The sequence below is a fragment of the Sprattus sprattus genome, assembly GCF_963457725.1.
Source record: "Sprattus sprattus genome assembly, chromosome: 3".
In the NCBI taxonomy this organism is placed as follows: Eukaryota; Metazoa; Chordata; class Actinopteri; order Clupeiformes; family Clupeidae; genus Sprattus; species Sprattus sprattus.
In genome coordinates, this window is record NC_137922.1 from 24,985,747 (window position 1) to 25,012,734 (window position 26,988).

The 26,988-nt window shown below is 43.0% G+C and overlaps 1 protein-coding gene across 1 annotated transcript in view; it reads right to left on the minus strand.

Moving 5' to 3' along the window:
* Positions 1–2,849: 2,849 nt before the first annotated feature.
* The window catches only part of pth2rb (parathyroid hormone 2 receptor b), a gene marked incomplete at both ends in the record, with an annotated part of 113,461 nt that continues 89,322 nt past the window's right edge, over positions 2,850–26,988 (minus strand). The window contains 4 exons of the mRNA XM_080835413.1: positions 2,850–3,269; positions 5,990–6,031; positions 7,999–8,137; positions 10,694–10,788. Of these exons, the coding sequence (XP_080691539.1) occupies positions 2,850–3,269; positions 5,990–6,031; positions 7,999–8,137; positions 10,694–10,788 (696 nt within the window). The remainder of the gene's footprint in view (positions 3,270–5,989; positions 6,032–7,998; positions 8,138–10,693; positions 10,789–26,988) is intronic.

A 26,988-nucleotide genomic window follows, 5' to 3' on the forward strand; every position in this document is an offset into this window, starting at 1 on the left:
TTCATGGTGTAACGGTAGCCAGGAATACTGATTAACCAGTGAATGGACCTTCCAGATAATTGTGAGACTACTAGCACCAATTGGCTGGACCTCTGTTGAATGTCACTCTGTCACTTTAAAGGGGGTAAATACTTATGCAATCACTTGTTTTACGTTACTAACTACTTACTTACCGAGAGTGAGGTCATGCCAGAAAAATATCAGACTGAGGCTGTTACGTATCTACCAAGCGATAGCGTCAGGGTGCTGTTCACCCTATCGGGGTTTATTTTCCCTGATAATGACCGGCGTTCTATACATTATTCCTTACTTATCAGACTGGCAGACCGGCGAGGAGGTTAATACGCGGCTGACATGACTACCCATTAGCCAATCAGAATGCTCGTACTGTCGTTGCCATATAATACATATTTTTATTTAATTGACATTAATGTGTAGAAATCAGTTTTCACTTTGACATTACAGTTTTTTCCTATCGTTTTAGGTCATGTACCCATACCATGGTCACTTTTCCCTATCACTTAACACAGTGGGCTTTAGAGACACACACCTCTGCATATCTGTTAACCTTTGGTGCAAAATGCACTACAACAACCACACCACAACCAATGCTGCCATAACTTAACACATGTTTCCTCTCAGAAAACAATGACCTAAAAAACACTAACATCTTGAAGCATTGCCAATTGCATATATAAAATGTTGCTGTGTCCTCCAGTTTGACATAGATTTCCTGTAGTGTTGCATTGAAAAAAAGAAAAGAGAAAAAACACAGACAAACACTTCGTTGGACTACAGTAATAAAGTTTGTAATATAATAATTCTAAAATGCTGAAATCTGCTTCTGCCAAGAATCTGCTGACAATGTTCGTATGTCGGTTTCCCTCTCACAATAGATGTCACAATTGACAAGTGCTGTAAATGTACTTTACTGTAATTGCAAATACAGTAAATTAGTGTTTTATCAGAAACTTAAAATAAGATTTTTTTGGGGAAATTACGTAATACTGTATTTGATCAAGAAACAAACCACAAACACAACAGATTTTCGTCAACATCTTAACATATGGTTTCTCTTGCCATTCATCGTGGATAAAATCTTTGTGCATGCCTTATCCAGGCCTGGATGTCTTCGGGGGCTATGTCCATACACCCAGCATCAATTGCCTCTAAAAGTGACATCTGGTTCTGTGGGCGTTGGTCATAGACCTTCCATCTCCATGCGAAGAAAAAATCTCAATGGGGTTGAGGAAAGGAGAGTACAGTGGCAGGAATAGGGACACCATCCTAGGATGCGCTGCAAACCACCCTGTGACTTGGCGGGAGTTGTGAAAGGCCAGAATATCCCATACAATCACTAAAGTTGCTAACTTCTGCCTGCCTGGGTAAAATATGCTGTAGTTGCACAGCGTTTTGCCGGGAGTGAACATTGACTGGGACAGGTATCCATGAATTTTGGAAGAAGGTGTCATTGCCAGCATTTGTATCTAAGCATAGAGGCAAGTATCCACAGTTTGGTTCACATGGTCTACTGGTATGCTCAATGTGTTAAGTGTTTTGGGTATGTGAACATAGTTTAGGTAAATTGACTAAAACGATAGGAAAAAACTGTAAGTGTTTTGGGAATGTGAACATGGTTTAGGTAAATTGACTAAAACGATAGGAAAAAACTGTAAAGAGGGATTTTTTGTAAAAATAACAAAAATGTCAAAAAAGCCAACTTATATTGACCATGATTGATTTTAAAAGCAATAAAAGGGTAAAACATCCAAAGTGAATACTTATGCAAGTCTCTTTATGTAACAGATGACATTTATGTCATTGGCCATATAGAGTTCATCATTACGTAAAGGTGTGTTCACTGGGTATCTATGGGCTGTTTTCTCTTGTGGTCAGAAATGGATCAGGATTTATTATTAACAGGTGTTTGTTTTGCACTTTGTATTGAAGTTCCAAACCGATTAAGTTTAGTCAAACAGTCATTTATTTTGTTTTACAACAGAACAAGTACAAACATATGCAAGATGTATTCTCAAAATACAAAAAAGAACATCGCTATACAATGTTTTTGGTGGAATGTTTTTTGAGCAAAAATTCAAAAATCCATTTTGAAAGAGATCTCTGTACGACATTAAATAAACACACAACATCCCATAATTTCAGACAGAAGGCTGATGGCCATGACTTCGAATAGCACACAAAGACCACGCTGCTGTAGCCATGCAGTGTGCCACAGTAGACGTCAAGAATGTGATGCATGCTTTATTCACGAGGAGGTCAACAGGTCACAGACGAGAAAAAAACAGACAGTAGCCCTCATTTAAACTTCTGCGGTCATGGACATGGATACACAACAACAACGTAAAGGAACAGAATCCACACAGACACTGTTATTTATTTTTCTTGATCTACTAACTATCAATAATACACGCCAGCTTTTGTGTGTGTGTGTGTGTGTGTGTGTGTGTGTGTGTGTGTGTGAGAGAGAGAGAGAGAGAGAGAGAGAGAGAGAGAGAGAGAGAGAGAGAGAGAGAGAGAGATGGAGTAAAAGACTCCTAATGTAGTAGAGACAGGGGGCACAGATGTGAATGTTTCAGCGGCTCTATGTTGGAAAGAGGCCCTGGACCACGCAAGGCAGTTTAGCATATCTTCACTTATCTTAGCTTTTTACAATCTTACATTCTAACATTTGGGATATTTAGTTTATCTTTACTTATCTTATCTTTGTTTAGATTACACTCTAACATTTGGGATATTTAGCTTATCTTCACTTATCTTATCTTATTTCATATTACATTCTAACATTTGGGATATTTCAGCAGTCCCACAATATCCCCCTACATCTCAGGCTACAGAGACTCCTCGATGTCCTCGGCACGGCTAGCGTAGGCCTCGGTGGCGGCGGGAGGGGTGGGGGTGGCGGTGGCGGTCGAGGACTCCTTCAGGGAAATGTCGTCCACCTGCTTGGTGCTGTCTTCGGGCTCCTCGGGGATGGAGGGCGGTAGGCTCTCGATGTCGGAGCTGCTGAACACGTAGCCGGGCAGCGCGGCGTGGCTGCCCAACACGCTGCTGCCGCTGGAGTTCAGGTACACTCTGCTGGAGAAGAGGGCGGTGCTGCGGGACACGGACGCAGGCTGCGATTGGCTGCTGGTGCTGTTGTTCAGGCTGGTCAGAACCGAGCCGTAGCGATAGTTGGCACACACCACCGGGTCTTTCCAGTCCAGCGCCAGGTTCCAGCGGGTCCACATCTTGCGGATCTCTGTTTGAACCTTCGGAGGTTTGAAAAAGAAGAAAGATTAGGGGGAGCGTATGGATACGTTGTTGTGGTAAGGTAAGGTGTGTGACTAACTAACAGGTGAAGTTTTATTGATGTCACTTCCTAGGGCTAACACAATGGCAGCACCATTCTCCTTTGTTTGGAATTTGGGAAAGTCTCCTTTGTTTGGAATCTGGGAAAGTCTCCTTTGTTGGGAATCTGGGAAACTGTGACATTAGGATTGTTTGTCTGAATTCATGCCACTCACAAAAAGAACACCAGACGAAAACGGAACGGTCCGAAACACTTGGCTGGTCCATAGCCAACTAGAGAGAACCGACACACACACACACACACACACACACACACACACACACACACTTGGGTTGTCCATATCCAACTAGAGAGAACCGACACACACACACACACACACACACACACACACTTGGGTTGTCCATATCCAACTAGAGAGAACCGACAGGTAAGTGACCATGCTCTGAAGCTTTGCCAAGCTCCCTCTCTCTCTCACACACACCCAAACACACACACAATCATTCAAGCATGCTAGCTTCACCATCATGTATTTGTATCACGTTTGCTAGTGTGCGGGATTAGGTTTAAGTCTTCTGTTTGGTTCTGTTTGGTTTCAGGTTACAGACAGGGAGGGTGTCCACTACCCCTTCTAATGAGCGCCATTGACAGTGTAGCTGATTCACCTCAGGTCAGCTGATGCAGCTGCCTTCCTTTGTCTCCTCTCCTCTCCTCTCTCGTTCCTTTGTCTCCTCTCCTCTCTTGTTCCTTTGTCTCTTCATTTACCAGCTGCACTGTGGAGTCTGTGTTTAGGCACACATTGTGCATTTCCGCCTCAAACAGATTCTCTCGTAAGCTAATTCATGCTTTCACAGCTCGTCACATAAACAACTGTAATCCTGTCCATTATGATACTCAAACAAAAGCCCCAAATGTGTCACAAAACAAAAGAGCTGCTGCAAACCAAGCCCTGATAAAGTAGAGGCATTTGACACACTTTTTTACCTTTTTTCCAGTCACTATAAATATTGTTGTTGTTTATTATTTAGTTTGGCAAGAATGAAATAAACAAACGCGCAACTTTCCTGTGTATTCTTCAAGATTAGCGTTAAGCTTTGAACGCCTTAGTTTACCTCATAGAGTCCCTATTCGATTCCCTTGGGGCTAACATTCTCAGAAGTCAAACCTGTGAGGAGGATGTGAAGACTGCCGGCATCCTCAAAGCGTGTCTGTTTAACCTTGCCTTAGTTTCTTACCTTTGGTAATCATACAGATTCCTTCGTACTATTTTTGAAACCCCTACTCTTTCATATCCTATTTGCGTAGCAGTGTTCATATCTTCTCTTGTTTTTCTTTCTTTTTTACTTTTTATTTACAGTCTTGTCATTTGTAATCACCTTATAACTGAGTCCATCTCTCGCCTCCAGTTTCTTCTGTCTTCCCATATTTTTTAGTGCTTTCGCCTTCTGCCTTTTATCCGGTCCTGTGACCTTCAGTACTGCTAATCCCTTTCATCCCCTGGGGTCCCTGTCTTAGCAGTGAGTCAGTTCAGACGGTTGCACATTTGTGCATCAAAAGACTCAATAAAAACGTTTACAGAGGTAGGTATACTACACTGTAAACCTGAACAAGTTCAGAGAACTCAAAACTTTTGATGTAACCGATTACATATGAAAAGTTGAGTAGATATATTATTTTTTTTAAGTAAACTTCACTCAAAAATTATACATCGGCTATTCTGATTTTTTGTGTTATCATTTTCATAATTTTTGAGTTCTCTGAACTCATATTATTCCAAAATCGTAAAGGATTTAGCCTTGTCAGATATATGTGTTTCTCTGGGTCTTTCTCAAACTAGTTATCACGCCCTTACAAGTTTTTGAAAGGGTATCTTCCTTACGTTCCAAGTTCTTGCGCAAGCTCTTACTGCAGAGAGAACTGTCATTGGTCGACAGCCTTCCCAGTGTTGCCACTGCATTTATATTTACATCTGTGATTTAGCAGACGCTTTTATCCAAAGCGATTGAGAAGGAATTTTGCATTCATAGTTAATGAGCAGTTTAGGGGTTCACACTTATACACTTAGTAAGGAGGAGTGGGGAATCAAACTAGCAACCTTCCAACCTCTGGATTACTAAACGACTCCTCTACCTTAAGTCTGCTGTGTCCGTCTCTCATCGCAAGAGCTTTGCAATGGTGTTCTCAACGACGTTGATGACGTCAGCTACTAACATTTTTTGAGTTATCAGGCAATGTTAACTCAAAGAAATACATTCCTATACAATTAAAACGTCTGCATTTGCTCAGAAAACTAATACATTTTAAGTTGGGTCAACTAAATACCAGGTTTTAAGTACTGAATACATAATGTTAATGAGTTAGTAGAACTGTCTGGGTTTACAGTGTACAGAGGTAGATATACTGGACTCTAAGAAGAGCTTCTGGAACAGCGACCCCCATCTCAGGCCCTGCACTCACACACCTCCGCATCAGATGTGTTACATTAGCGTAGTGAGAGGTGCCGTTCACCGGTGACATGTGACATTTACGATGTGCTTTCTGGCAGCCACCTATCCACCTAATGACTCGCCTCAAAGGCTCCTTCCTGCAGAGGTGTGTGTGTGTGTGTGTGTGTGTGTGTGTGTGTGTGTGTGTGTGTGTGTGTGTGTGTGTGTGTGTGTGTGTGTGTGTCATGTTACTCACCTCTCCATTGCAGAAGCAGTAGATTATGGACACAAAGAAGCCCTGGAAATAAAAAAGGACAGGAAAGTCACCTGAGTATAATGGCAATGATATATACAGAAAGAGTATAATGGCAATTGATATATAAAGAAAGAGTATAATGGCAATGATATATACAGAAAAAGTATAATGGCAATGATATATAAAGAAAGAGTATAATGGCAATGTGGAGGACAGGAAAGCAGGCATTGTTTTCTTTCGTAAAGGACAAGAAAATTATGAAATAATGTCCAAAATTTCACTTGGAGTGCTTTGCTCCGGAGGCAAAGTGACCTTTAAAGTTCGCCACTTTTCCAGAGTAGAGGGAGAGTCCGGAAGGGGGAGTTGGTTAAACGCACATAGTGCTGAGAAGAATGCTTTTTGCTGTTTTCTGTTGCGGGTTTCCTCGCACCCCTGATTGGGCACATCCGCCTGAGTACAGTACCTGGCACATTAGAGCTGAAAGCTTTTAGAGAGAGAGAGGAAACAGCGATTCATTCAGCTTTATTGGAGTGACCCCTCTGTAACACTGTGTATTTGATGCCAGGTCATTACAAATAAACAGAATGAGGGAGTAGAGGCTGATGAGGGAGCAGAGGCTGATGAGGAGGGAGAGAGAGTAGAGGATGATGAGGGGGAGAGAGAGAGCAGAGAATGATGAGTGAGACAGAGACCGATGAGGAGGGAGAGAGAGGGAGTAGAGACCGATGAGGGAGAGAGAGAGGGAGCAGAAGCTGATGAGGGGGAGAGAGAGGGAGCAGAGACTGAAGAGGAGAGAGAGCGAGAGAGAGAGGGAGCAGAGGCTGAGGAGAGAGAGAGAGAGGGATCAGAGACTGATGAGGAGGGAGAGAGGGAGAGAGAGGGAGTAGAGGCTGAGGAGGAGGGAGAGAGAGAGGGAGTAGAGGCTGAGGAGGAGGGAGAGAGAGAGGGAGTAGAGGCTGATGAGGGAGAGAGAGAGAGGGAGAGAGAGGGAGTAGAGGCTGAGGAGGAGAGAGGGAGAGAGACAGAGGCTGATGAGGAGGGAGGGAGAGGGAGAGAGAGAGAGCGAGTAGAGGCTGATGAGGGAGAGAGAGAGGGAGAGAGCGAGTAGAGGCTGAGGAGGAGGGAGAGAGAGAGGGAGTAGAGGCTGATGAGGGAGAGAGAGAGGGAGAGGGAGTAGAGGCTGATGAGGGAGAGAGAGAGGGAGAGGGAGTAGAGGCTGATGAGGGAGAGAGAGAGGGAGTAGAGGCTGATGAGGGAGAGAGAGAGGGAGTAGAGGCTGATGAGGGAGAGGGAGAGGGAGTAGAGTCTGATGAGGGAGAGTGAGAGAGAGAGAGAGAGAGAGAGTGAGTTGAGGCTGAGGAGGAGGGAGGGAGAGAGAGAGCAGAGGCTGAAGAGGAGGGGAGAGAGGGATCAGAGACTGATTAGGAGAGAGGGAGAGAGAGGGAGCAGAGGTTGATGAGGAGAGAGGGAGAGGGAGTAGAATGATGAGGAGAGAGGGAGAGAGAGAGCAGAGGCTGATGATGAGGGAGAATCACAGCTTCCTCTCTCCCAGTGTGCACCGCTGGCATCCATCTCTCCTGTTTCGTTTCATCAGCTCGTCTATTCCGTCCATAGTTGAGGATCACCCAAGCACATCTACGATCATCGCTGAAATTGGATCTAAAGACATCAGACTCAAAACCTGGACGAGGTTTTGTGTTTCCAAAACTTGTATTTCTTTTTATTTCACATATTGTTTTTCTTGGTTTAATGTTATTATTGTCTTTATTCGTCCTGCTGTTATTTATAACTTGTTTTGATGGATTTATTTATTGCATAAGATCAGTCAATCAAGTGTAGGAAGCACTTTTTAAACTCAATTTGATTAAGGAAGAATTGACTGGCGGATCCTCTACCAGACAGCACACAGCTGTCCCAAAATCCCGAATCTGGCTGCCTTAGGGAATGTGAGACTTGAGTCGAGAAGAAAAGAACTAGGAGGACAAAAGAGAAGGAAGGAGGAGGAGCACCTGGAATGAGTTGAAGAACAGCTCGAAGTACATCCTGACTTCCCAGCCGAGTCCTTTCCCGGTGTGGGGCATCCCCACGAACAAGATGTAGTGGACCCCGAACACCAGCACCAACACCAGCGTGGACTTGGCCAGCTTCCTGGTTGGGGGGAGAACAGCAGCCCACTTCAAAATCAAATCCACAATGGATTCTGGGAAATCACAGCTGAAGGGTTAACTCAAGCACCGTCACAGGCACGGACTTAAACGCCTTCCTCTTCAGGAAGAATGGCAGCTTGCTTTAAAAAAATTAAATGAATCCACAAATCCACAATGAATTCTGGGAAGTCAGATCACAATGGTAAACTCTTGCACCCCATCACCAACACGGACTTGGCCAACGGTGTGTGTGTGTGTGTGTGTGTGTGTGTGTGTGTGTCCACCACAAGCTCTTGGAGATTAGAGTAGAATGGGTGAAAAACAGCAACAACAAAGCAACCCTTCATCTATATGCTGCAGCTAATACAAGCTAGTTGAGATCCCACTCATCGACGGAGAGTCGGTTACAGACATATGATAATGCCTTTTTTAAGTTGTTTAGCCATTTTCACTCTGACAGGGGGACTGCCAATGGAAACTAGCCTTTTGGCTACAATTGGGTGCATTTACATTTTAATGTTTATTACTGTACACTGTCCCTCTTCATCAAATAAACAAACTGAAACTGAAACAATGGAACCCAAAAAGGAGGGAGTGGGGAGGCATATTTTCTGTAAACGAGAAAGAAATTCTTGTCACACTCGGAGGTGAGAAGACTCTCCAGTGGCTAATGAATGCAAGCTGTGTGTGTGTGTGTGTGTGTGGGTATGTGTGGGAAGGAGTGTGTGTGTGTGTGTGTGTCGGGGTTTGTGTGTGATGGCAGGCACAGGCAGCACTGAAGGGCTTGCTTGCTGGTGACGGGCCCCATCACCTGAATATGTTTGTGTGCCACCTGAATATAGCCACCATCTGAAAACGCTTCCCAGAGAAAGCATTTTTATTTGGAGAAGCCTTGCGATGGAGCCCCTTCCTCTCAGGACCCAGAGTGTGTGTGTACCCTCCCTGAACATCCTTATGTGCCCAGTGTGTGTGTGTGTGTGTGTGTGTGTGTGTGTGTGTACCCTGCCTCAACCTCCCCATGTGCCCCCCTGCGTACTCTCATCTCTAATGTGTTTCCAAAAAACATTTCCTAGTGAAAGGGGGTCTGCTTTCCCACAGAGTGTCGCGTGTGTGTGTGTGTGTGTGTGTGTGTGTGTGTGTGTGTGTGTGTGTGTGTGTGTGAGTGTGTGTGAGTGTTGGGGGAGTGAAACGTTAGTCATGTCCCTGAACTGCCGGCTCCCATTATCACACCAGGGAGAGGCCTTCCTGAAAGAGAAGAGGTACATCCTGTTCCCCAACAAGTGGTAATCTTCTGAGTGTGTGACCAAGTGAGAGAACTAGAGAGGAACAGAGAGGGGGGAGAGAGAGATAGGAAACAGAGAGGGAGGGAGAGAGAGGGACAGAGAGGGAGGGAGAGAGAGGAACAGAGAGGGGGGAGAGAGAGGGACAGAGAGGGAGGGAGAGAGAGATAGGAAACAGAGAGGGAGGGAGAGAGAGAGAGGAACAGAGAGGGAGGGAGAGAGAGAGAGGAACAGAGAGGGAGGGAGAGAGAGGGACAGAGAGGGAGGGAGAGAGAGGAACAGAGAGGGGGGAGAGAGAGGGACAGAGAGGGAGGGAGAGAGAGATAGGAAACAGAGAGGGAGGGAGAGAGAGGGACAGAGAGGGAGGGAGAGAGAGGAACAGAGAGGGGGGAGAGAGAGATAGGAAACAGAGAGGGAGGGAGAGAGAGATAGGAAACAGAGAGGGAGGGAGAGAGAGATAGGAAACAGAGAGGGAGGGAGAGAGAGGGACAGAGAGGGAGGGAGAGAGAGGAACAGAGAGGGGGGAGAGAGAGATAGGAAACAGAGAGGGAGGGAGAGAGAGATAGGAAACAGAGAGGGAGGGAGAGAGAGAGAGGAACAGAGAGGGAGGGAGAGAGAGAGAGGAACAGAGAGGGAGGGAGAGAGAGGGACAGAGAGGGAGGGAGAGAGAGGAACAGAGAGGGGGAGAGAGAGAGAGGAACAGAGAGGGGGAGAGAGAGGAACAGAGAAGGGGGAGAGAGGAACAGAGAGGGGGAGAGAGAGAGAGAGGAACTGAGAGGGAGAGAAAGAGAGAGAGAGAGAGAGAGAGAGAGAGAGAGAGAGAGAGAGAGAGAGCGTGTCCAAACAATGCATTGAAGTCATCATACCTCTAACAATACTGCGAAACTTTCACCCGGGTGAGCGAGCTCAGTTGGAGACGCTGAGAGACTGTAGTGAAGGAGGATGTTTACTGCGAATGTGTGTGTGTGTGTGTGCCGGGCGAAGGAGCTCAGTTGGAGACGCTGAGAGACTGTAGTGGAGGAGGATGTTTACTGTGAAATCAAATGGGTTCTCTCAGGACATGTTTCATCTTCCCTCGGAGTAACGAGCCCAGACTACCGTATCCTCACTCCACAATATAATTTCCATTTTTACACAGAGCCTTATTTCAGAGGGGACGAAAGTAATTCTCAGGCAAATAGAGGTGGGTTATGATCGTGTGAGACAGGCATACACAGACAAGTCCAGTGGTGACCCTGTTTGTGTTGATCTCGGTTGAAACAAACACACACACTCACCTGTACTGCTTTCGGGTGTCGTAGCGACCGGCGTTGGTCTCTCGGATCTTCGTCGCCAAGACGCGCAGGATGTTCACAAACAAGATGAAGTTGAGCTGCAAGGCCAGAGCAAGAGTCAGCAAATGACCTTTCCCTTCAGCGACTTTCCTCAAAGAGACGAGCCATCGTCCCCAGAGAGGAAGAGGAAATTCACCTTTTCCTGCTCATAAATTAAACATGCTTATATGGAGTCTGCTTTCATTTCAAGGAGCGTCCCTATGACAGCCACTCGTGTGTGGGGAATCAAAGACACTTACGCAGACCCAAGTGCCTGATCCAGAATGCCAAGCAGCTCATTACGATTGGCTCAATGTATGTTTGCATCACAGCTTTTCACCTGCGTCTTCCACCGAAGGGGCCGGTATTCATAGTTATTAAGGATATGCCATAGTCAATAAGTCAATGTTCTTATACCTAGTTATAAATGGTACTTTTATTTGTATTTTATTAACATGTAAGCATTTCCTTGATGAATAGACTTCCTTGGTCGTGACCTGGGAGAGAGGTGTGAGATTGCTCTCACCCCAACCCCCCCCCCAGGTCGGGACAAAGGGGCGTATTTGAATAGATGGTAACACCCCTAATGTATATAAGACCCTGTCCTTTAAGAGATAGGCAGATAAGCTTAGGTGAAACGCTGTGAGTGAGTGTGTAACTTCAGGCCTCTGTCTCACAATGGTGGCCATCATTTCAAGAATATTTGTGGATCATGACTAGGGATGGGAACCGAAACCCGGTTCTTGTTTAGAACCGGTTCCTAATGAGCCGAATCTTTGGAATCGTTAGCCAAATTTAAAACCGGGTCTGTAAACGGACCTCTGTGCCGTGTGCGCATGCGCGAACCTTTAAAAAATCAGACCGCAGCAGAAATGGCAACTAGACAGAAGCGATCTAAAGTGTGGCTTTATTTCACTCGAACAAATGCAAACATGGTCACTTGTAACGTCTGTAAAACATGTATTTCGTCAAAGGGAGGAGGTACTATGAATAAGCACTTGAGCACACAACATGGTATTAAATTACAAGATTGTCATGTTTTTGATGCCTGCAGCAGCTCAACTAACGACGGCGCTTCATCCCTAACTCTTACCAAGGTAAACTCCTCAAAATGTTTTATCATAACGGTGTTACTCGTGTGTTATCAGCAAACGTTTGCGTTGTCATGTTAACCATAACTAAACTTAGCATTTAATTGCTTAACAGAATGGGCGATGTTGGACATTGTCATATAACGTAGGCTAGCTTAGCTGTAGAATCTTCTATTTTCAGCCGTTGGCTTGAGGCAGAGGCAGTGCTTGCCTCTCCTCTGTTGGTTCTAGAAAGTTTGCTGATAACACACGAGTAACACCGTTATGATAAAACATTTTGAGGACTTTACCTTGGTAAGTCAGGGATGAAGCGCAAAAGACTCCGTTAATAATGGCGTTGCCTAGCAACGCGTGCAGCTCCCTAGATATGGATACGTTTCTCTTTCAATTCAGTGGCAGCAATAGTTAAGTTTTAAATATACTGAGTGCCTAGTTTGCGAATCATCTTTGTTCAAATACGTATGTGAGGCATTGTGTGCATGATACAAGTAAGTAGCCTATGTTTCAGTACGTTATTGTGTTTGTAGTGGGTTGCTATTAGAAGCATCAAGCATAATAGTTCGCAATTAGCCATACAACCAAGCAACCTACAAGAAAATATACAGTCCTTTAGTTTACTCAATAACAAGGGCTTCATGTCAGATCAGAAAATTCAACGATGTTGTTAGTGCCATTTTATTGCCAGATTTAGTTTATCTCAAGAGTGCAATGAGGGAGGGGTTTAGATTGGACTAACTAAAACTAAACCTGGATGCATGTAATGTTCCAACAATTATGAGACATTTCCTGAGGTATATCTGCTCTGGAAAAGAAAGATCAGTAGGTAGCAGAGGAAGGGTTGTATAGGGGTTGTTTGCTATTTCACTCATTCACTCATACACTCATACAGCTTTAGAGTTGACACTCTCACCACTCTCATATGCATTTAAATATTGTTGTTTTATATTTAGTGGCAAGAATGTCTGTTTTTTAATAAAAGTTTTTGGTTATTTATGTAAACATTCTGTTTATGGTGTGTGCAGCATTCTAGAAATTTATATAAAAGAACATTAATGTAAAAAAACAGTTTGTGCTCTTTTTTCACCCCTTACCCAATAAGAATCGATAAGAGAATCGATAAGGAATCAAATCGATAAGCAGGAATCGATAAGGAACCGGAATCGTTAAAATCGTAAAGGTTCTCATCCCTAATCATGACTGACAAATCCACGACTGAGTCTTCCAATATATGGTATAAATCTAAATACTATCACCACACACATGGATGTGGCAACATGTACACGCAGACACACACACACACACACACACACACACACACACACAGAGTCCATCCATGTCTTGCTGTGGAGAGGATGTTCTCTTTGCTAAGTCTCTGTACCCTTCCCAACATCACATTTCCCACCTGAGCCCCCAGTTGTAAGGTCTGTGCTCTGACCTTGTTTTGGTTATTAGTTTGTCTCTCTTGTGTTGTCATGTGATCTTTGTTTCTTGTCTAGTCATTGTGCTTCCTTGTCCCCTTGTTTAGTCCACCTGTGTCTCATTGTCTGCCCTGCCTTAATTGTTCTCAGCTGTCCCTCGTTATCTGTTGTGTGTATATATAGTCCATGCATTCTTGTCTCTCGTAGCGTTCTCGTCATATTTGTTACGTGTGTCTCCTCTGTGTCTCCTCTGTGTCTCCTCCGCGTTCCTCCGAGTTCACAGTGATTAATTATATTTATCGTGTTGCCGACCCTGGACTGTATTCCGACTTCTCTTTTGCCTTTGCCCATTTGGATTGTTTGCCTGCTCTTTGACTGCCTTTCTGTGTACCGAAACCTGGGTAAGTAAAAGTTAATTTCTGAAATCTACTACTGTTGTCTGAGTCGTGCAATTGAGTTCTACACATCACCCCCGCAATCCGTAACACCAGTTCCCCCCTAAGTTCTGTGTCTGTCTGTCTCAGGTGCTGTCTGTCTGTCCCAGGTGCTGTCTGTCTGTCTGTCTCAAGTGCTGTCTATCTGTCTCAGGTGCTGTCTGTCCGTCTCAGTTGCTGTCTGTCTGTCCCAGGTGCTGTCTGTCTCAGGTGCTGTCTGTCGGTCTGTCTGTCTGTCTGTCAGGTGCTGTCTGTCTGTCTGTCTCAGGTGCTGTCTGTCTCAGGTGCTGTCTGTCTGTCTGTCTGTCTCAGGTGCTGTCTGTCTGTCGGTCTCAGGTGCTGTCTGTCTGTCTGTCTGTCTGTCTGTCTCACGTGCTGTCTGTCTGTCTGTCTGTCTGTCTGTCTGTCTCAGGTGCTGTCTGTCTGTCTCAGGTGCTGTCTGTCTCAGGTCTGTCTCAGGTGCTGTCTGTCTGTCTCAGGTGCTGTCTGTCTGTTGGTCTCAGGTGCTGTCTGTCTCAGGTGCTGTCTGTCTGTCCCAGGTGCTGTCTCTGTCTGTCTCAGGTGCTGTCTCTGTCTGTCTCAGGTGATGTCTGTCTGTCTGTCTCAGGTTCTGTTTGTCTGTCTGCCTGTCTCAGGTGCTGTCTGCCTGTCTCAGGTGCTGTCTGTCTGCCTGTCTCAGGTGCTGTCTGTCTGTCTGTCTCAGGTGCTGTCTGCCTGTCTAAGGTGCTGTCTGTCTGTCTCAGGTGCTGTCTGTCTGCCTGTCTCAGGTGCTGTCTGTCTGTCTGTCTCAGGTGCTGTCTGCCTGTCTAAGGTGCTGTCTGTCTCAGGTGCTGTCTGTCTGTCTGTCTGTCTCAGGTGCTGTCTGTCTGTCTGTCTGTCTGTCTGCCTCAGGTGCTGTCTGTCTCAGGTGCTGTCTGTCTGTCTGTCTGTCTGTCTATCTCAGGTGCTGTCTGTCTGTCTGTCTGTCTGTCTGTCTCAGGTGCTGTCTGTCTCAGGTGCTGTCTGTCTGTCTGTCTATCTCAGGTGCTGTCTCTCTGTCTCAGTTGCTGTCTGTCTGTCTGTCTGTTTCAGGTGTTGTCCAGCAAGTCAGCTTTCACTGCTGGAGGGGCCTCCACTGCAGTGGGGACCGTGGAGAAGCCATTACGGACAAGGGGATAAATCCTTCATACTCACACACACACACACACTCACACTTTACACACATCCATAAAAGCTCTTTACACACTCTCACACACACACACTCACACACACACACTCACACACAGCTAAGCTGGAGACACAGAGGCTTCAGATTTTCTGAACTAATCAGCAAAAGCCTGTGCAACCTTGGAGGCCATGCTATCATATTGTAATGTTAAATCATTTTAATATTAATGCTTAGCAACATGACACCTGAATTTTGAATTCAGCTCCAGACAGTTTGACCACCTTTTGGCCATTAGTAACACACTGTTATACAGGTGCTTCTTCTGATAAGTTGAATGTCTGAGTGTGTGTGCATTATGTGATATTAAAGCAAGCTCTGTCTTCGGGGAGGGGGGGGGGGGGTCATCGTAAGACTCGGTTGGCGGTTGACCTTTTCTGCCATTCTGTGGATTATCCATCTCTCCTCCTCCAGAGCTCCTGTTACTGCTGCTGTCTTAATCCCCATGCAGTTAATGAGGTCCACACACACTTCCTTATCTCAGGTGCTATGCACACGAAGTCTAGGGCCTCCGAATCGGATTTACTTTTCACACCAATCGAATCTTTTAATTTCGTAAATACGGAGGCTGGCAACGAGAGATTTGCGTAAACACGGAGGCAGCAGATTGTGGTGAACCGACTGTAGTACATACCTCACGCCTGTGGGTGGCGCTTTAGCGCTTTATTTACACAACTGAAAAAACGTGAAAAACCTAGAAGAAGGGACTTCACAGCACGAGGATAAACACATTACACAAGACATTCAAGCTCCAATTAACAACATTACATTATGATAGTTAATATCAGTGGTCAGACTAAAGGATATGCGAAAATGAATTCTTTTTTCTATTGATAATAAAGAGTTTGGAACAGTAACATGACATGTCTGTCATCCCATTTCCCATGATGCATTGCTCCGAGCATTTTACATACATTTATGAATAAAAAAGCAAATTAAATCGCTGGCCAATTTATATTTGTGGTCATGAAAGTTATGTTACGTCTGAATAAGAAGAATTAGATCAAGATAGGGGGCTAATCAAAAATCAGAAGACTGGGTTAATGTTAGTGAATTCCAGGCCCACCACGAGTGAGATTTTGAGGGAGAACAAGTTATATATATACTGGTTGGAGATGGCGGAAAAGATCACGTGGGGCAGTGACGTCATCAGGTTGCGTGAAACCGTGCAGACGAACACCAGCCCCCGTACCGATTCAAATCTACTCACTTTCTACCCCGGACTGCGATCGTTGCGGAAACAAGGTGCGGATAGAGAGTGTTCGTATGTATGATAGGGCTATCTGTATTAGCTATCCGTATCAGATTGACAAACTAGGCTCCATGTAAACGACCTCTTAGCCTAGGCCCAGGTCACTGTCACACACACACTGTCACACACACATAGGCATCAGTCTTACTGTGTGCCAGAGTGTGACCGAGATGACAACATAGGCATCCAATATCAGGAGATGACATCAAGCTCTTCTTACAGCAATAAACACTAGGCAGCAAACTACCACTTTTAAACTTTTTATGTTTTCCAATTCATTTTGATGGTATATGGTCATTTAATGGATTCATTAATACAGTCGTTCCCACTAGGCACCCAGGTTACAGACTAGGTAACTGGGGCCGCCTGTGGCATTTGTGACATAGGTAGTTGCCAGGGGAGATGGTAGGAGTTGAAAACATTCGGGGATTAGCACAGACTTGGAGGGGGTCCGGGAACATCCTCCCCCGTTCATGCAGTTTGAAACGGAAACACACACACACACACACACACAAACACACACACACACACACACACACACACACGCCTAAAGACAAGTCTGACTCACATGAACACTACCTCATCCATTCTACCACACTGCTTGTCTTTATGAAAACACTCTTATGCTAGGTCACATTGACACAGAGATGGATATCGCATGTTACCCCTAAACTTGTTTTGATAATGGAGAAAATGTTTTTTTAATAGACTCAAATTATATTTCATGTGAACATCATACTGTTTTAATATCAGCAAACAATGTCATCCTTTGTCTAGATAGGCGTATTTAGAGTGCGGTCTGGAAATAGATATTTTTTAGTCTAAAGGATTCGGTAACACTTTATAATAACTACACACAATTCATCATTTATTAAGCATTTGATACCTATTAGATCAGGGGTCTTCAACGTTTTCAGGCCAGGGACCCCCAAACTGATGGCGAGATGAGCAGGGACCCCCTACTATATAAATTCTATACAATTTTGTTTGAAATGTACAGGGTGGCCATGCCACTGCCATTTATAAACATACAACTTGCATACAACTCTGAGCTAACAATTAATAACAACTTATTAAAATAATTCGCAGATATATGTTTTAATTTCATCATACATAAAGAAGGGACAGTGAATCCTCAAGCATCTTTCGATGGCACACATCCTCCCACATTAGTGAGATGTATCTTCTTTTCAATAACTCCTGACTGACACGATCCAATGGATGACGGAGGAGGAGTCTGGCGCATAGGGTTGTGTTGACAACAGAGACGTTATAGTGAGATTGACAGGTCAACAAACCAATCACACTGCTAGCAAGTTGTTAACCTTGTAGGTAGTAGCATGCTAACATTAGATAGGGGGCTCATACACCTTGCAAATCCTCTCAGACTTATTTTTCAGTTAAGGTTTTTGACCTTGTACAGTGTCTATTTCTCTGTAATTAAAAAAGAAATCTAAGCAAAAAACTGTAAAACTACCAATTTATAGGTACAAACAAGACCAGCTACGGAGTTTGGTCTGCCATCTTTTATTTTTGATCTTCGCGCTCTTAAGACTTGAGCATAAACGCGATCTGATTGGCTAGTGCCTGTGCTGTCGTAGTTGCATGAAAGGTGCGGTAAGTGAACCGCTGCCCAGCTTGAGAGAGCTCCTGTGGGTAGCTGAATGTGTGCATTGGACTGAAAAATAACATCTTCTTGATCAATTTATACGTTCGATACAATATGTTGGATTTATGTTAATGTAAATTTAAATGGAATAAATACTATTCTGATTCGGAAGACATTTAAATTTGTGGGGGGAAAAAATTGTCTTATCAACCAAAGATTTCGCGACCCCCTGCAGTTACTCCGCGGACCCCCTGTTTAAGACCTATGTAGTTATTAGATAATGGTTTGTTCACTATTAGTTATTTATTGTTCATACATAATGTATCGTTAGTAAAGCATTTGTTCACACAGTTATAAATGGTTTGTTCATAGTAAATAAGCCTTCTAAAAAACAATGCTTGTAAATACATAAATTATACTTAATTAATACCAAAACAACCATTTATAAATGAAATCCTGTTCCCATTATAAACCAGTTGCAAACTATTACTAAATGCTTTATTCATCATTTCTGTCCATTAGTTAATTCTTTGTTCATCATTTGTAAAGCATAGTTCCTGCATTCATTCTAATCAGTAAAGCATTTGAAAAGAGTTAGTAAATTGTATGTCCATAGTGAGCAAACCCATGGCAAAGGTTAACTGGCCTTATACATTCCTAAGTACCTTAATTATAATGGTAAAATTCCTTAATTTACAAATGGTTAATGCATCATTTATGAAGGATGAAAAAAAAACACTCTTAAACCTTTGACATTGGTTTGCTCACTATGGACATACAATTTACTAACTATTTTCAAATGCTTTACTGATTAGAATGAATGCAGGAAAATGCTTTACAAATGATGGACAAAGAAATTACTAATGGCTTGTAAATAGCTTATAAAGGGACAATTATGTAATTTACAAATGGTTTTTGCAATACTTATTAATTGTCAAACTTCTATTTATAAACGTAATTTTGGACAGCATTACTTACTATGAACAAGCCATTAATGAGTGTGTGTACAAATGCTTTATTGATGAGAATTAGCATAGGAGCAATGCTTTACAAATGATGAATGAAGCATTTGGTGATAGTTTGCAACTGGTTTATAATGGGAACATGATTTCATTTATAAATGGTTGTTTTGGTATTAATTAAGTATAATTTATGTATTTACAAGCATTTTTTTTAGAAGGCTTATTTACTATGAACAAACCATTTATAACTGTGTGAACAAATGCTTTACTAATGATACATTATGTATGAACAATAAATAACTAATGGTGAACAAACCATTATCTAATAGGTAACAAATGCTTAATAAATGATGAATTGTGTGTAGTTATTATAAAGTGTTACCAACGATTCTAATCGTTTGAGTCCCTTTTATCTTGCTCTTGCCAAAAAGCTCTGAAAGCCCTCCTCCACCTCTTTTTGCCTCGCCTCTGCCTTTGCCTCGTTGTCTTCATCCATTTTCTTTGTGAAAAAAAGATTTGTGATTTCGCAAAAAGCATGCAAATTCAAATATGTCCCCGTTATTGTAGGTTGCAATTTTCTCTTATTGTTGCAACATAACTGCAAAGCCATATATTTCTGCATTACTTGCAATTGATTTAAGTAAACTCAAAATCACTGCAATTTTTCAGAATTTTCACAGCTAATTTAGTCACTTTTGTTCGTAACAATCACTCGCGAAATTCTGTCTTGCCCTAGTGAATTAGCTAGCTAGCTAACACCAGACGCAAACCAACACCAGGCCTGTTACCCCTGCGCTCTCCTTCCCTCTCTCTCTAGTGCTCACACTGAATGCATGTGACAAGTAGTGTGAAGCAGGTATGCTGCTGCAATGACACACATTATCCATCTCTTGCTAGCTTGCTAGTTTCAAACCAAAAACTCTTGCTATTGCTTGAAAGCAGGCGCTCAGCATCACATTGTTCAGCCGGAATAAGAATTAATCAGGCACTCAGCATCACATAGTTCAGCAGGAATAAAAATGAGGCTTTTGCAGTTTGCTTCACTTTAACCGTGGCCATTTTTTATATAAATGAAGTTTAACAATAATGAATTCACCATAGCACTACTTGCTTTTTGCTCCTATGTTACTCACTAAAACCAGTTATTAGACAAGCCACAAAGTTCACAGAGTTTTTAGCTTTTTTTTCTCCCACGTAGTTAAGATGCTGTGATGTGTTTCTTCTCTTTGGCCATTCTGAGTGGTAACTGTTGGGAATTCAAAAAGCGGAGCAGTTGGGTCATTTGAGCTGTCCGTCTCTGACAGGCTGGTTATTTTAGCCTCATTACACCCCACCAGGTGCATAGCATGCCAATACCCACCCACACACACACACACACACACACACACACACACACTACACACAGGTCAACCCACATGCACACAGCTTCATTTCACACACACATTTCACACTCCTCAGTCTTATTTAGCACACACAGACTCTCTCTCACACACACACACACACACACACACACAGACACACAGACACACACACACACACAGTCCAATACGCCGGCATATTTGACCAAGACCCCTACCTGTGTGCGGTGTGTGAAGTGAAGTGTGAAGAATGAAGGGTATGCTTTTAAAGCATACGTGGTGACAATGACACAGTATTCCAGGCATACGGTTTAATTAATATGCATGTGGGTGAAACCTGCCAAGGGATTTCAAACTGAGTTTGTTTTGTCTGCCAGTAGAGGAGGTTGTATGTTGAGTGGGGGGAGGGGGGCACTGCTGCCGAAATTGGAAAACTAGCTTTTTCACATCATTTCATTTCCTCACTCTACAGCTATGCATTTTTAAATGTTGATTAATTGGTCTTCAATTCGATATTGTAAGGAATAATGTATTGTCCGGCGGTCATTAACCAAAAAGGAGCAGGAGCAGGTCTTATTTAATCCTGAAGGTATTTATTTTTGGATAATGACCACCGGACAATACGTTATCCCGCTTATTACACGTTTACTTGCCACAACTACAGAAGACATTACTCCAAAATACCTATTTTTAATGATTTTGTTGCCATTTCGTGATTTCCGCTAAGAATTTTTTTTTCTTCAGGCTAATATAACTTTAAAGTTTCAGGTGTTGCGTAGCAACCCATTACTTGCTGTCTTCAAGTAACAATGACTTTCTGTTACGTTAAATGACATTTCCTTACTCTTTTTTTAGTATGAGTAAGAGAAATGATGAGTAAATGTTATTTATTATTTAGCAAGTAATTATAAAGTAATTTACAGGGCTTATAGGAATTGAAAGTTTGAAAATAAATGTATTGTGTATTGTGAGCATTTCCTTACTCTTCAGGAGTGCGACACATCCCTCGGTTTTACAATAGGACAAGGCTGTGCACACATGTGCAGTAGGTTGCCTTTGTTAATAATACATTACAATGGCAGATGAATTCGAAAGAGATTTCTGTCAGACAGTATTAGGTCATTCCACCACCGAAGTACCACTAATGAAATGGTCGAGTTCCTAAATGGCACACAATGAATGGATCCCCTTATTTTGAACACTGACTGTTTGTTGTCTGACTGTGTGTCAGAATGTCAGTGGGTCATCGTTGTTCGAGGAATCACTACCCTGCGCCCTGTTAGATGATATTTATAGCTAATCCAACAGGTGGTAGGAAAGTCTAACCTTTCTTTTGTAGGGAAGTGTTGGAAGGCCAGCTGCTGCTGCAGTGCAGCCTGATTGTCATTCTCTTGTGGAAATGCGTTATTTCAGTAACACCTCCTCCGCGGCCAATTCAACTGGCCACTGGTGGGAATTGGAAAGTGTTGCCTGTTTGCTTTCAGTCTAAAATGGTCTGACTCATCACAACCCATCAGGAGCCATGCGTACTAGTGCTGTGGCACATCTCACAAACACCACATACACACACACACACACACACACACACACACACACACACACACAAACACCTACCCCCTACCTGTAGGCATTTAAGCACATCTCACATTCACCTACCCCCTACCTGTAGGCATTTTAAGCACATCCCACAAACACCTACCCCCTTCCTGAGGGCATTTAAGCAGTGGCGGTCCGTCAGGGCCTTCAAGGCCTTCTCTGCTGGCCTAAACATCATCAGAAAATAAATGTAATAAAATAAATTTAATTTTAATATTTTCTTTTCATAAATATGTATTAAATGATTCCCCATAGTCCATTATCTTCATTTCATGCTTCCAGCGTTGTTCATTTATGTTAGAGCTTTCATCCAATCATATTTCCGCTATCATGTGTTGCCACGCTCCTTGAAATCTTCCCCGAGAACAGAAATCTTCCCTGAGGCCTTCAGAATTCACATTGAAGGCCCGTGTACATCTGATTGGCTATCACAACTTGCTGTTTCAGTTCATTTAAGTTGAATGAACTGAAACAGACAGTTGTGACAACCAATCAGATTTCGAGTTGGCGACACTGGGCCTTCTAGAAGGCCCGGAAGATTTCTTTCCTCGTGTTGAACGTGACACGTAAACGTCCTTTGATTGGATACTGAGGCAGACCGGTGCAGTGCTTCACTGCTCAGTTTAGCTGGCTAAAACGACGTACATCGGTTTCAATGCTTATATGCCAATTGTTTCAATTGGTAAGACTAAATATAATTACATTAACCAACTCAAATAAATTAGTTTACACAAACTTGATAATTCCAGTTTTTGATACAATTACAACGCCATTTTCAAGACGGAACTTTCAAGAAAAACTGGATATCGTGAGGATGGGAAGTTTAATGAAACTGCTTTGCAGGTGGGACAATGCGATGTTACTTGTTAAACTTGTTAAACCTCACATTGAGTCACATAGGCAACTTTTGGTGGACTTAATAAAACTTGTAGACTAATCCCTGAAAATCGCCTTTTATTTTTAAGTTGTGACAGTAATATCCAAGCGATCATATAGCCTAACTTAGAGTTTACTACTCTTAATGTATTGTTAATACGGGTGTATTGATTTGAAATGCTCCGGAAATATTAATAAAGTCTGTTGTACTCGACTATGTTAAGGTGATGCAATGCTCACTTATACTGTCTTTCTGTATAAAATATACTGGTTTGAGAGCCATGGCGTCATAATGATGGTATTAGGAGGTGGATTCACTCAGTTTAACATCGTGTAGGACATCGCTGAAGGCCTAGTCGTGAAATGCACGGACCGCCACTGCATTTAAGCATATCTCACAAACACCTACCCCCTTCCTGAGGGCATTTAAGCACATCTCACAACCCCCTACCATTAGGCATTTAAGCACAAACACCTACCCCCTTCCTGAGGGCATTTAAGCCACAAGAATGGATATGTGGTGAAGCTAATGGTAAAAGCCTCAAGGTTCACTACACCAGAAGCTTGACCAAGGTTACAGTATGCACTCTGAGATTCTTTTGAATTAAGAGTCAAGAATCAAGATGGCACTCTGAGATTCTTTTGAATTAAGAGAGAACAATCAAGATGGCACTCTGAGATTCTTTTGAATTAAGAGAGAACAATCAAGATGGCACTCTGAGATTCTTTTGAATTAAGAGTCAAGAATCAAGATGGAACTCTGAGATTCTTTTGAATTAAAAGTGCGTTACAAATAAAATGCATTATTATTATTATTATGAATAAGATGCAAACCAGGAGGTCAGGTCACTGTTTGCAGTCAGTGATGCTGTGCTGTAAGGAGAAGGAGGTGTGTTCCTCCAGACTCTAAGGAGAAGGAGGTGTGTTACTCCAGACTGTAAGGAGAAGGAGGTGTGTTACTCCAGACTGTAAGGAGAAGGAGGTGTGTTACTCCAGACTGTAAGGAGAAGGAGGTGTGTTACTCCAGACTCTAAGGAGAAGGAGGTGTGTTACTCCAGACTGTAAGGAGAAGGAGGTGTGTTCCTCCAGACTCTAAGGCGAAGGAGGTGTGTTACTCCAGACTGTAAGGAGAAGGAGGTGTGTTACTCCAGACTCTAAGGAGAAGGAGGTGTGTTCCTCCAGACTCTAAGGAGAAGGAGGTGTGTTCCTCCAGACTCTAAGGAGAAGGAGGTGTGTTACTCCAGACTGTAAGGAGAAGGAGGTGTGTTACTCCAGACTGTAAGGAGAAGGAGGTGTGTTACTCAGTGGCGGTCCGTGCATTTCACGACTGGGCCTTCAGCGATGTCCTACACGATGTTAAACTGAGTGAATCCACCTCCTAATACTATCATTATGACGCCATGGCTCTCGAACCATTATATTTATACAGAAAGGCAGTATAAGTGAGCATTGCATCACCTTAACATAGTCGAGTACAACAGACTTTATTAATATTTCCGGAGCATTTAAAATCAATACACCCGTATTAACAATACATTGAGAGTAGTAAACTCTCAGTTATATGATCGCTTGGATATTACTGTCACAACTTAAAAATAAAAGGCGATTTTCAGGGATTAGTCTACAAAGTTGTATTAAGGCTACCGAAAGTAGCCTATGAGAGCTTAAACAAGTTTGTCCACTAAACATCGCATTGTCACACCTGCAAAGCAGTTTCATTAAACTTCCCATCCTCACGATATCCAGTTTTTCTTGAAAGTTCCGTCTTGAAAATGGCGTTGTAATTGTATCAAAAACTGGAATTATCAAGTTGGTGTAAACTAGTTTATTTGAGTTGGTTAATGTAATTATATTTAGTCTTACCAATTGAAACAACTAGCATAATAAGCATTGAAACCGATGTACGTCGTTTTCCGTTTTCGCATTAGCCAGCTAAACTGAGCACTGAAGCACTGCACCGGTCTGCCTCAGTATCCAATCAAAGGACGTTTACGTGTCACGTTCAACGCGAGGAAAGAAATATTCCGGGCCTTCTAGAAGGCCCAGTGTCGCCAACTCGAAATCTGATTGGTTGTCACAACTGTCTGTTTCAATTCATTCAACTTAAATGAACTGAAACAGCCAGTTGTGATAACCAATCAGATGTACACGGGCCTTCAATGTGAATTCTGAAGGCCTCAGGGAAGAATTCTGTTCTCGGGGAAGGTTTCTCGGAGCGTGGCAACACATGATAGCTGAAATATGATTGGATGAAAGCTCTAACATAAATTAACAACGCTGGAAGCTATGAAATGAAGATAATGGACTATGAGGAATAATTGAATACATATTTATGAAAAGAAAATATTAAAATTAAATGTATTTATTACATTTATTTTCTGATGATGTTTAGGCCAGCAGAGAACTAAGGCCTTGAAGGCCCTGACGGACCACCACTGGTGTTACTCCAGACTGTAAGGAGAAGGAGGTGTGTTCCTCCAGACTCTAAGGAGAAGGAGGTGTGTTACTCCAGACTGTAAGGAGAAGGAGGTGTGTTCCTCCAGACTCTAAGGCGAAGGAGGTGTGTTCCTCCAGACTCTAAGGAGAAGGAGGTGTGTTACTCCAGACTGTAAGGAGAAGGAGGTGTGTTCCTCCAGACTCTAAGGCGAAGGAGGTGTGTTCCTCCAGACTCTAAGGAGAAGGAGGTGTGTTACTCCAGACTGTAAGGAGAAGGAGGTGTGTTCCTCCAGACTCTAAGGCGAAGGAGGTGTGTTCCTCCAGACTCTAAGGAGAAGGAGGTGTGTTACTCCAGACTGTAAGGAGAAGGAGGTGTGTTCCTCCAGACTCTAAGGAGAAGGAGGTGTGTTACTCCAGACTCTAAGGAGAAGGAGGTGTGTTACTCCAGACTGTTTGGACTGTAAGGAGGGAGGTGTGTTCCTCCAGACTCTTTTCATACCACCAGATGTTTAGCCTCTCAATACTGCGTAACGTTTCAGGAAGAATACCTCCCTGTGAGCATTTAAGCAACAAGGACAAAGATGAGGCATTTACTGTTTTACAGATATACATGGGAAAAAAACTAAAGAGACGATGTAGCCAAATACTGCGGGTTGGAAATCATCCTGGCTTTAAAAGTGTGTGCACCTGTACTCTTTCACAACATCATCCTTCCTTTAAAAATGTTTGCACATACACTCTTTCACAGCATCAGCCTTCCTTTAAAAGTGTGTGCACAAACACTCTTTCACAACCACTCCATACCATTAAGGACAGAGAGACAAGGTTAGCCAGAGTGGTCCACATATGGCGCTGACAGTCAGTTCATTGTGAAAAGGCATGGTCACACACAAACACACACACTCATACACATCACACACACACACACACACACACACACACACACACACACACACACACACACACACACACACACACACATCACATACACACACACACACACACACACACACACACACACACACACACAAACACAGACGCACATGTAAGGGATAATGTATAGAATGTCGGTCATTATCGGGAAAATAAGCCCCGACAGGGCGAACAGCACCCCGACGCGAAGCATACATTATCTCACTTATTATACGGCTACTGACCAAAACTAAAAAATAACTTAACACAGTGTGTCTTTCTACAATGTATTTGTTACCATTAGTACTGTTAAAAATCAGAGAAATAGTTCGGCAAAGACGTTAAACTTCAAAAACGTTAAACATTCTTTAGAACACAACTGCTCAACCGTCCGCTGAAACTCCATTGATAAGTTGCTCTTAGCTTGACTGTTCTCTCCCTTGTACGTCGCTTTGGAAATAAAGGGTCTGCTAAATGACTAAATGTATATGTAAATGTAAATGTATGTATATGTAAATATAAATGTAAATGTAAATGTAAATATAAGTTACCGGACTACTTGTGCTACTTGTGCTACGAAAGACTGGAATCAGAGGCTTAAAGGCCACTATCCTTGACAGCGGTCAATTATGCATAGCAACGGTCAAATATGGAAAAATAATTCAATCAAGTGAATGGAGCATTCTACAGCATTAAGAAGAGTCGTGTAATTAGGTCAAATAATGAGCTTCTGTTGAATTTAGGTCGGCCTTGAGAATGCTCCAGAGCCTTATAGTGCTCATACAAGCTAATTGTCCTTTACTAATAATGCTACAGGCTCCATATGGACGGACATGTCCTGGTCAATTATTCCAGGAAGTCAAGGCCTACCATTGTTTGCATTCACGGCGAGCCCTATGCATCAGGTGGTCTAATCACTGCTCACCTTGGCATGCTCACACGTGTGTGTGTGTGTGTGTTTTGTGTGTGTGTGTGTGTGTGTGTGTGTGTGTGTTTGTGTGGTGTGTGTGTGTGTGTGTGTTTTTGATGTGTGTGTGTGTGTGTGTGTGTGTGCGTATGTGGTGTGTGTGTGTGTGTGTGTGTGTGTGTGTTTGTGGTGTGTGTGTGTGTG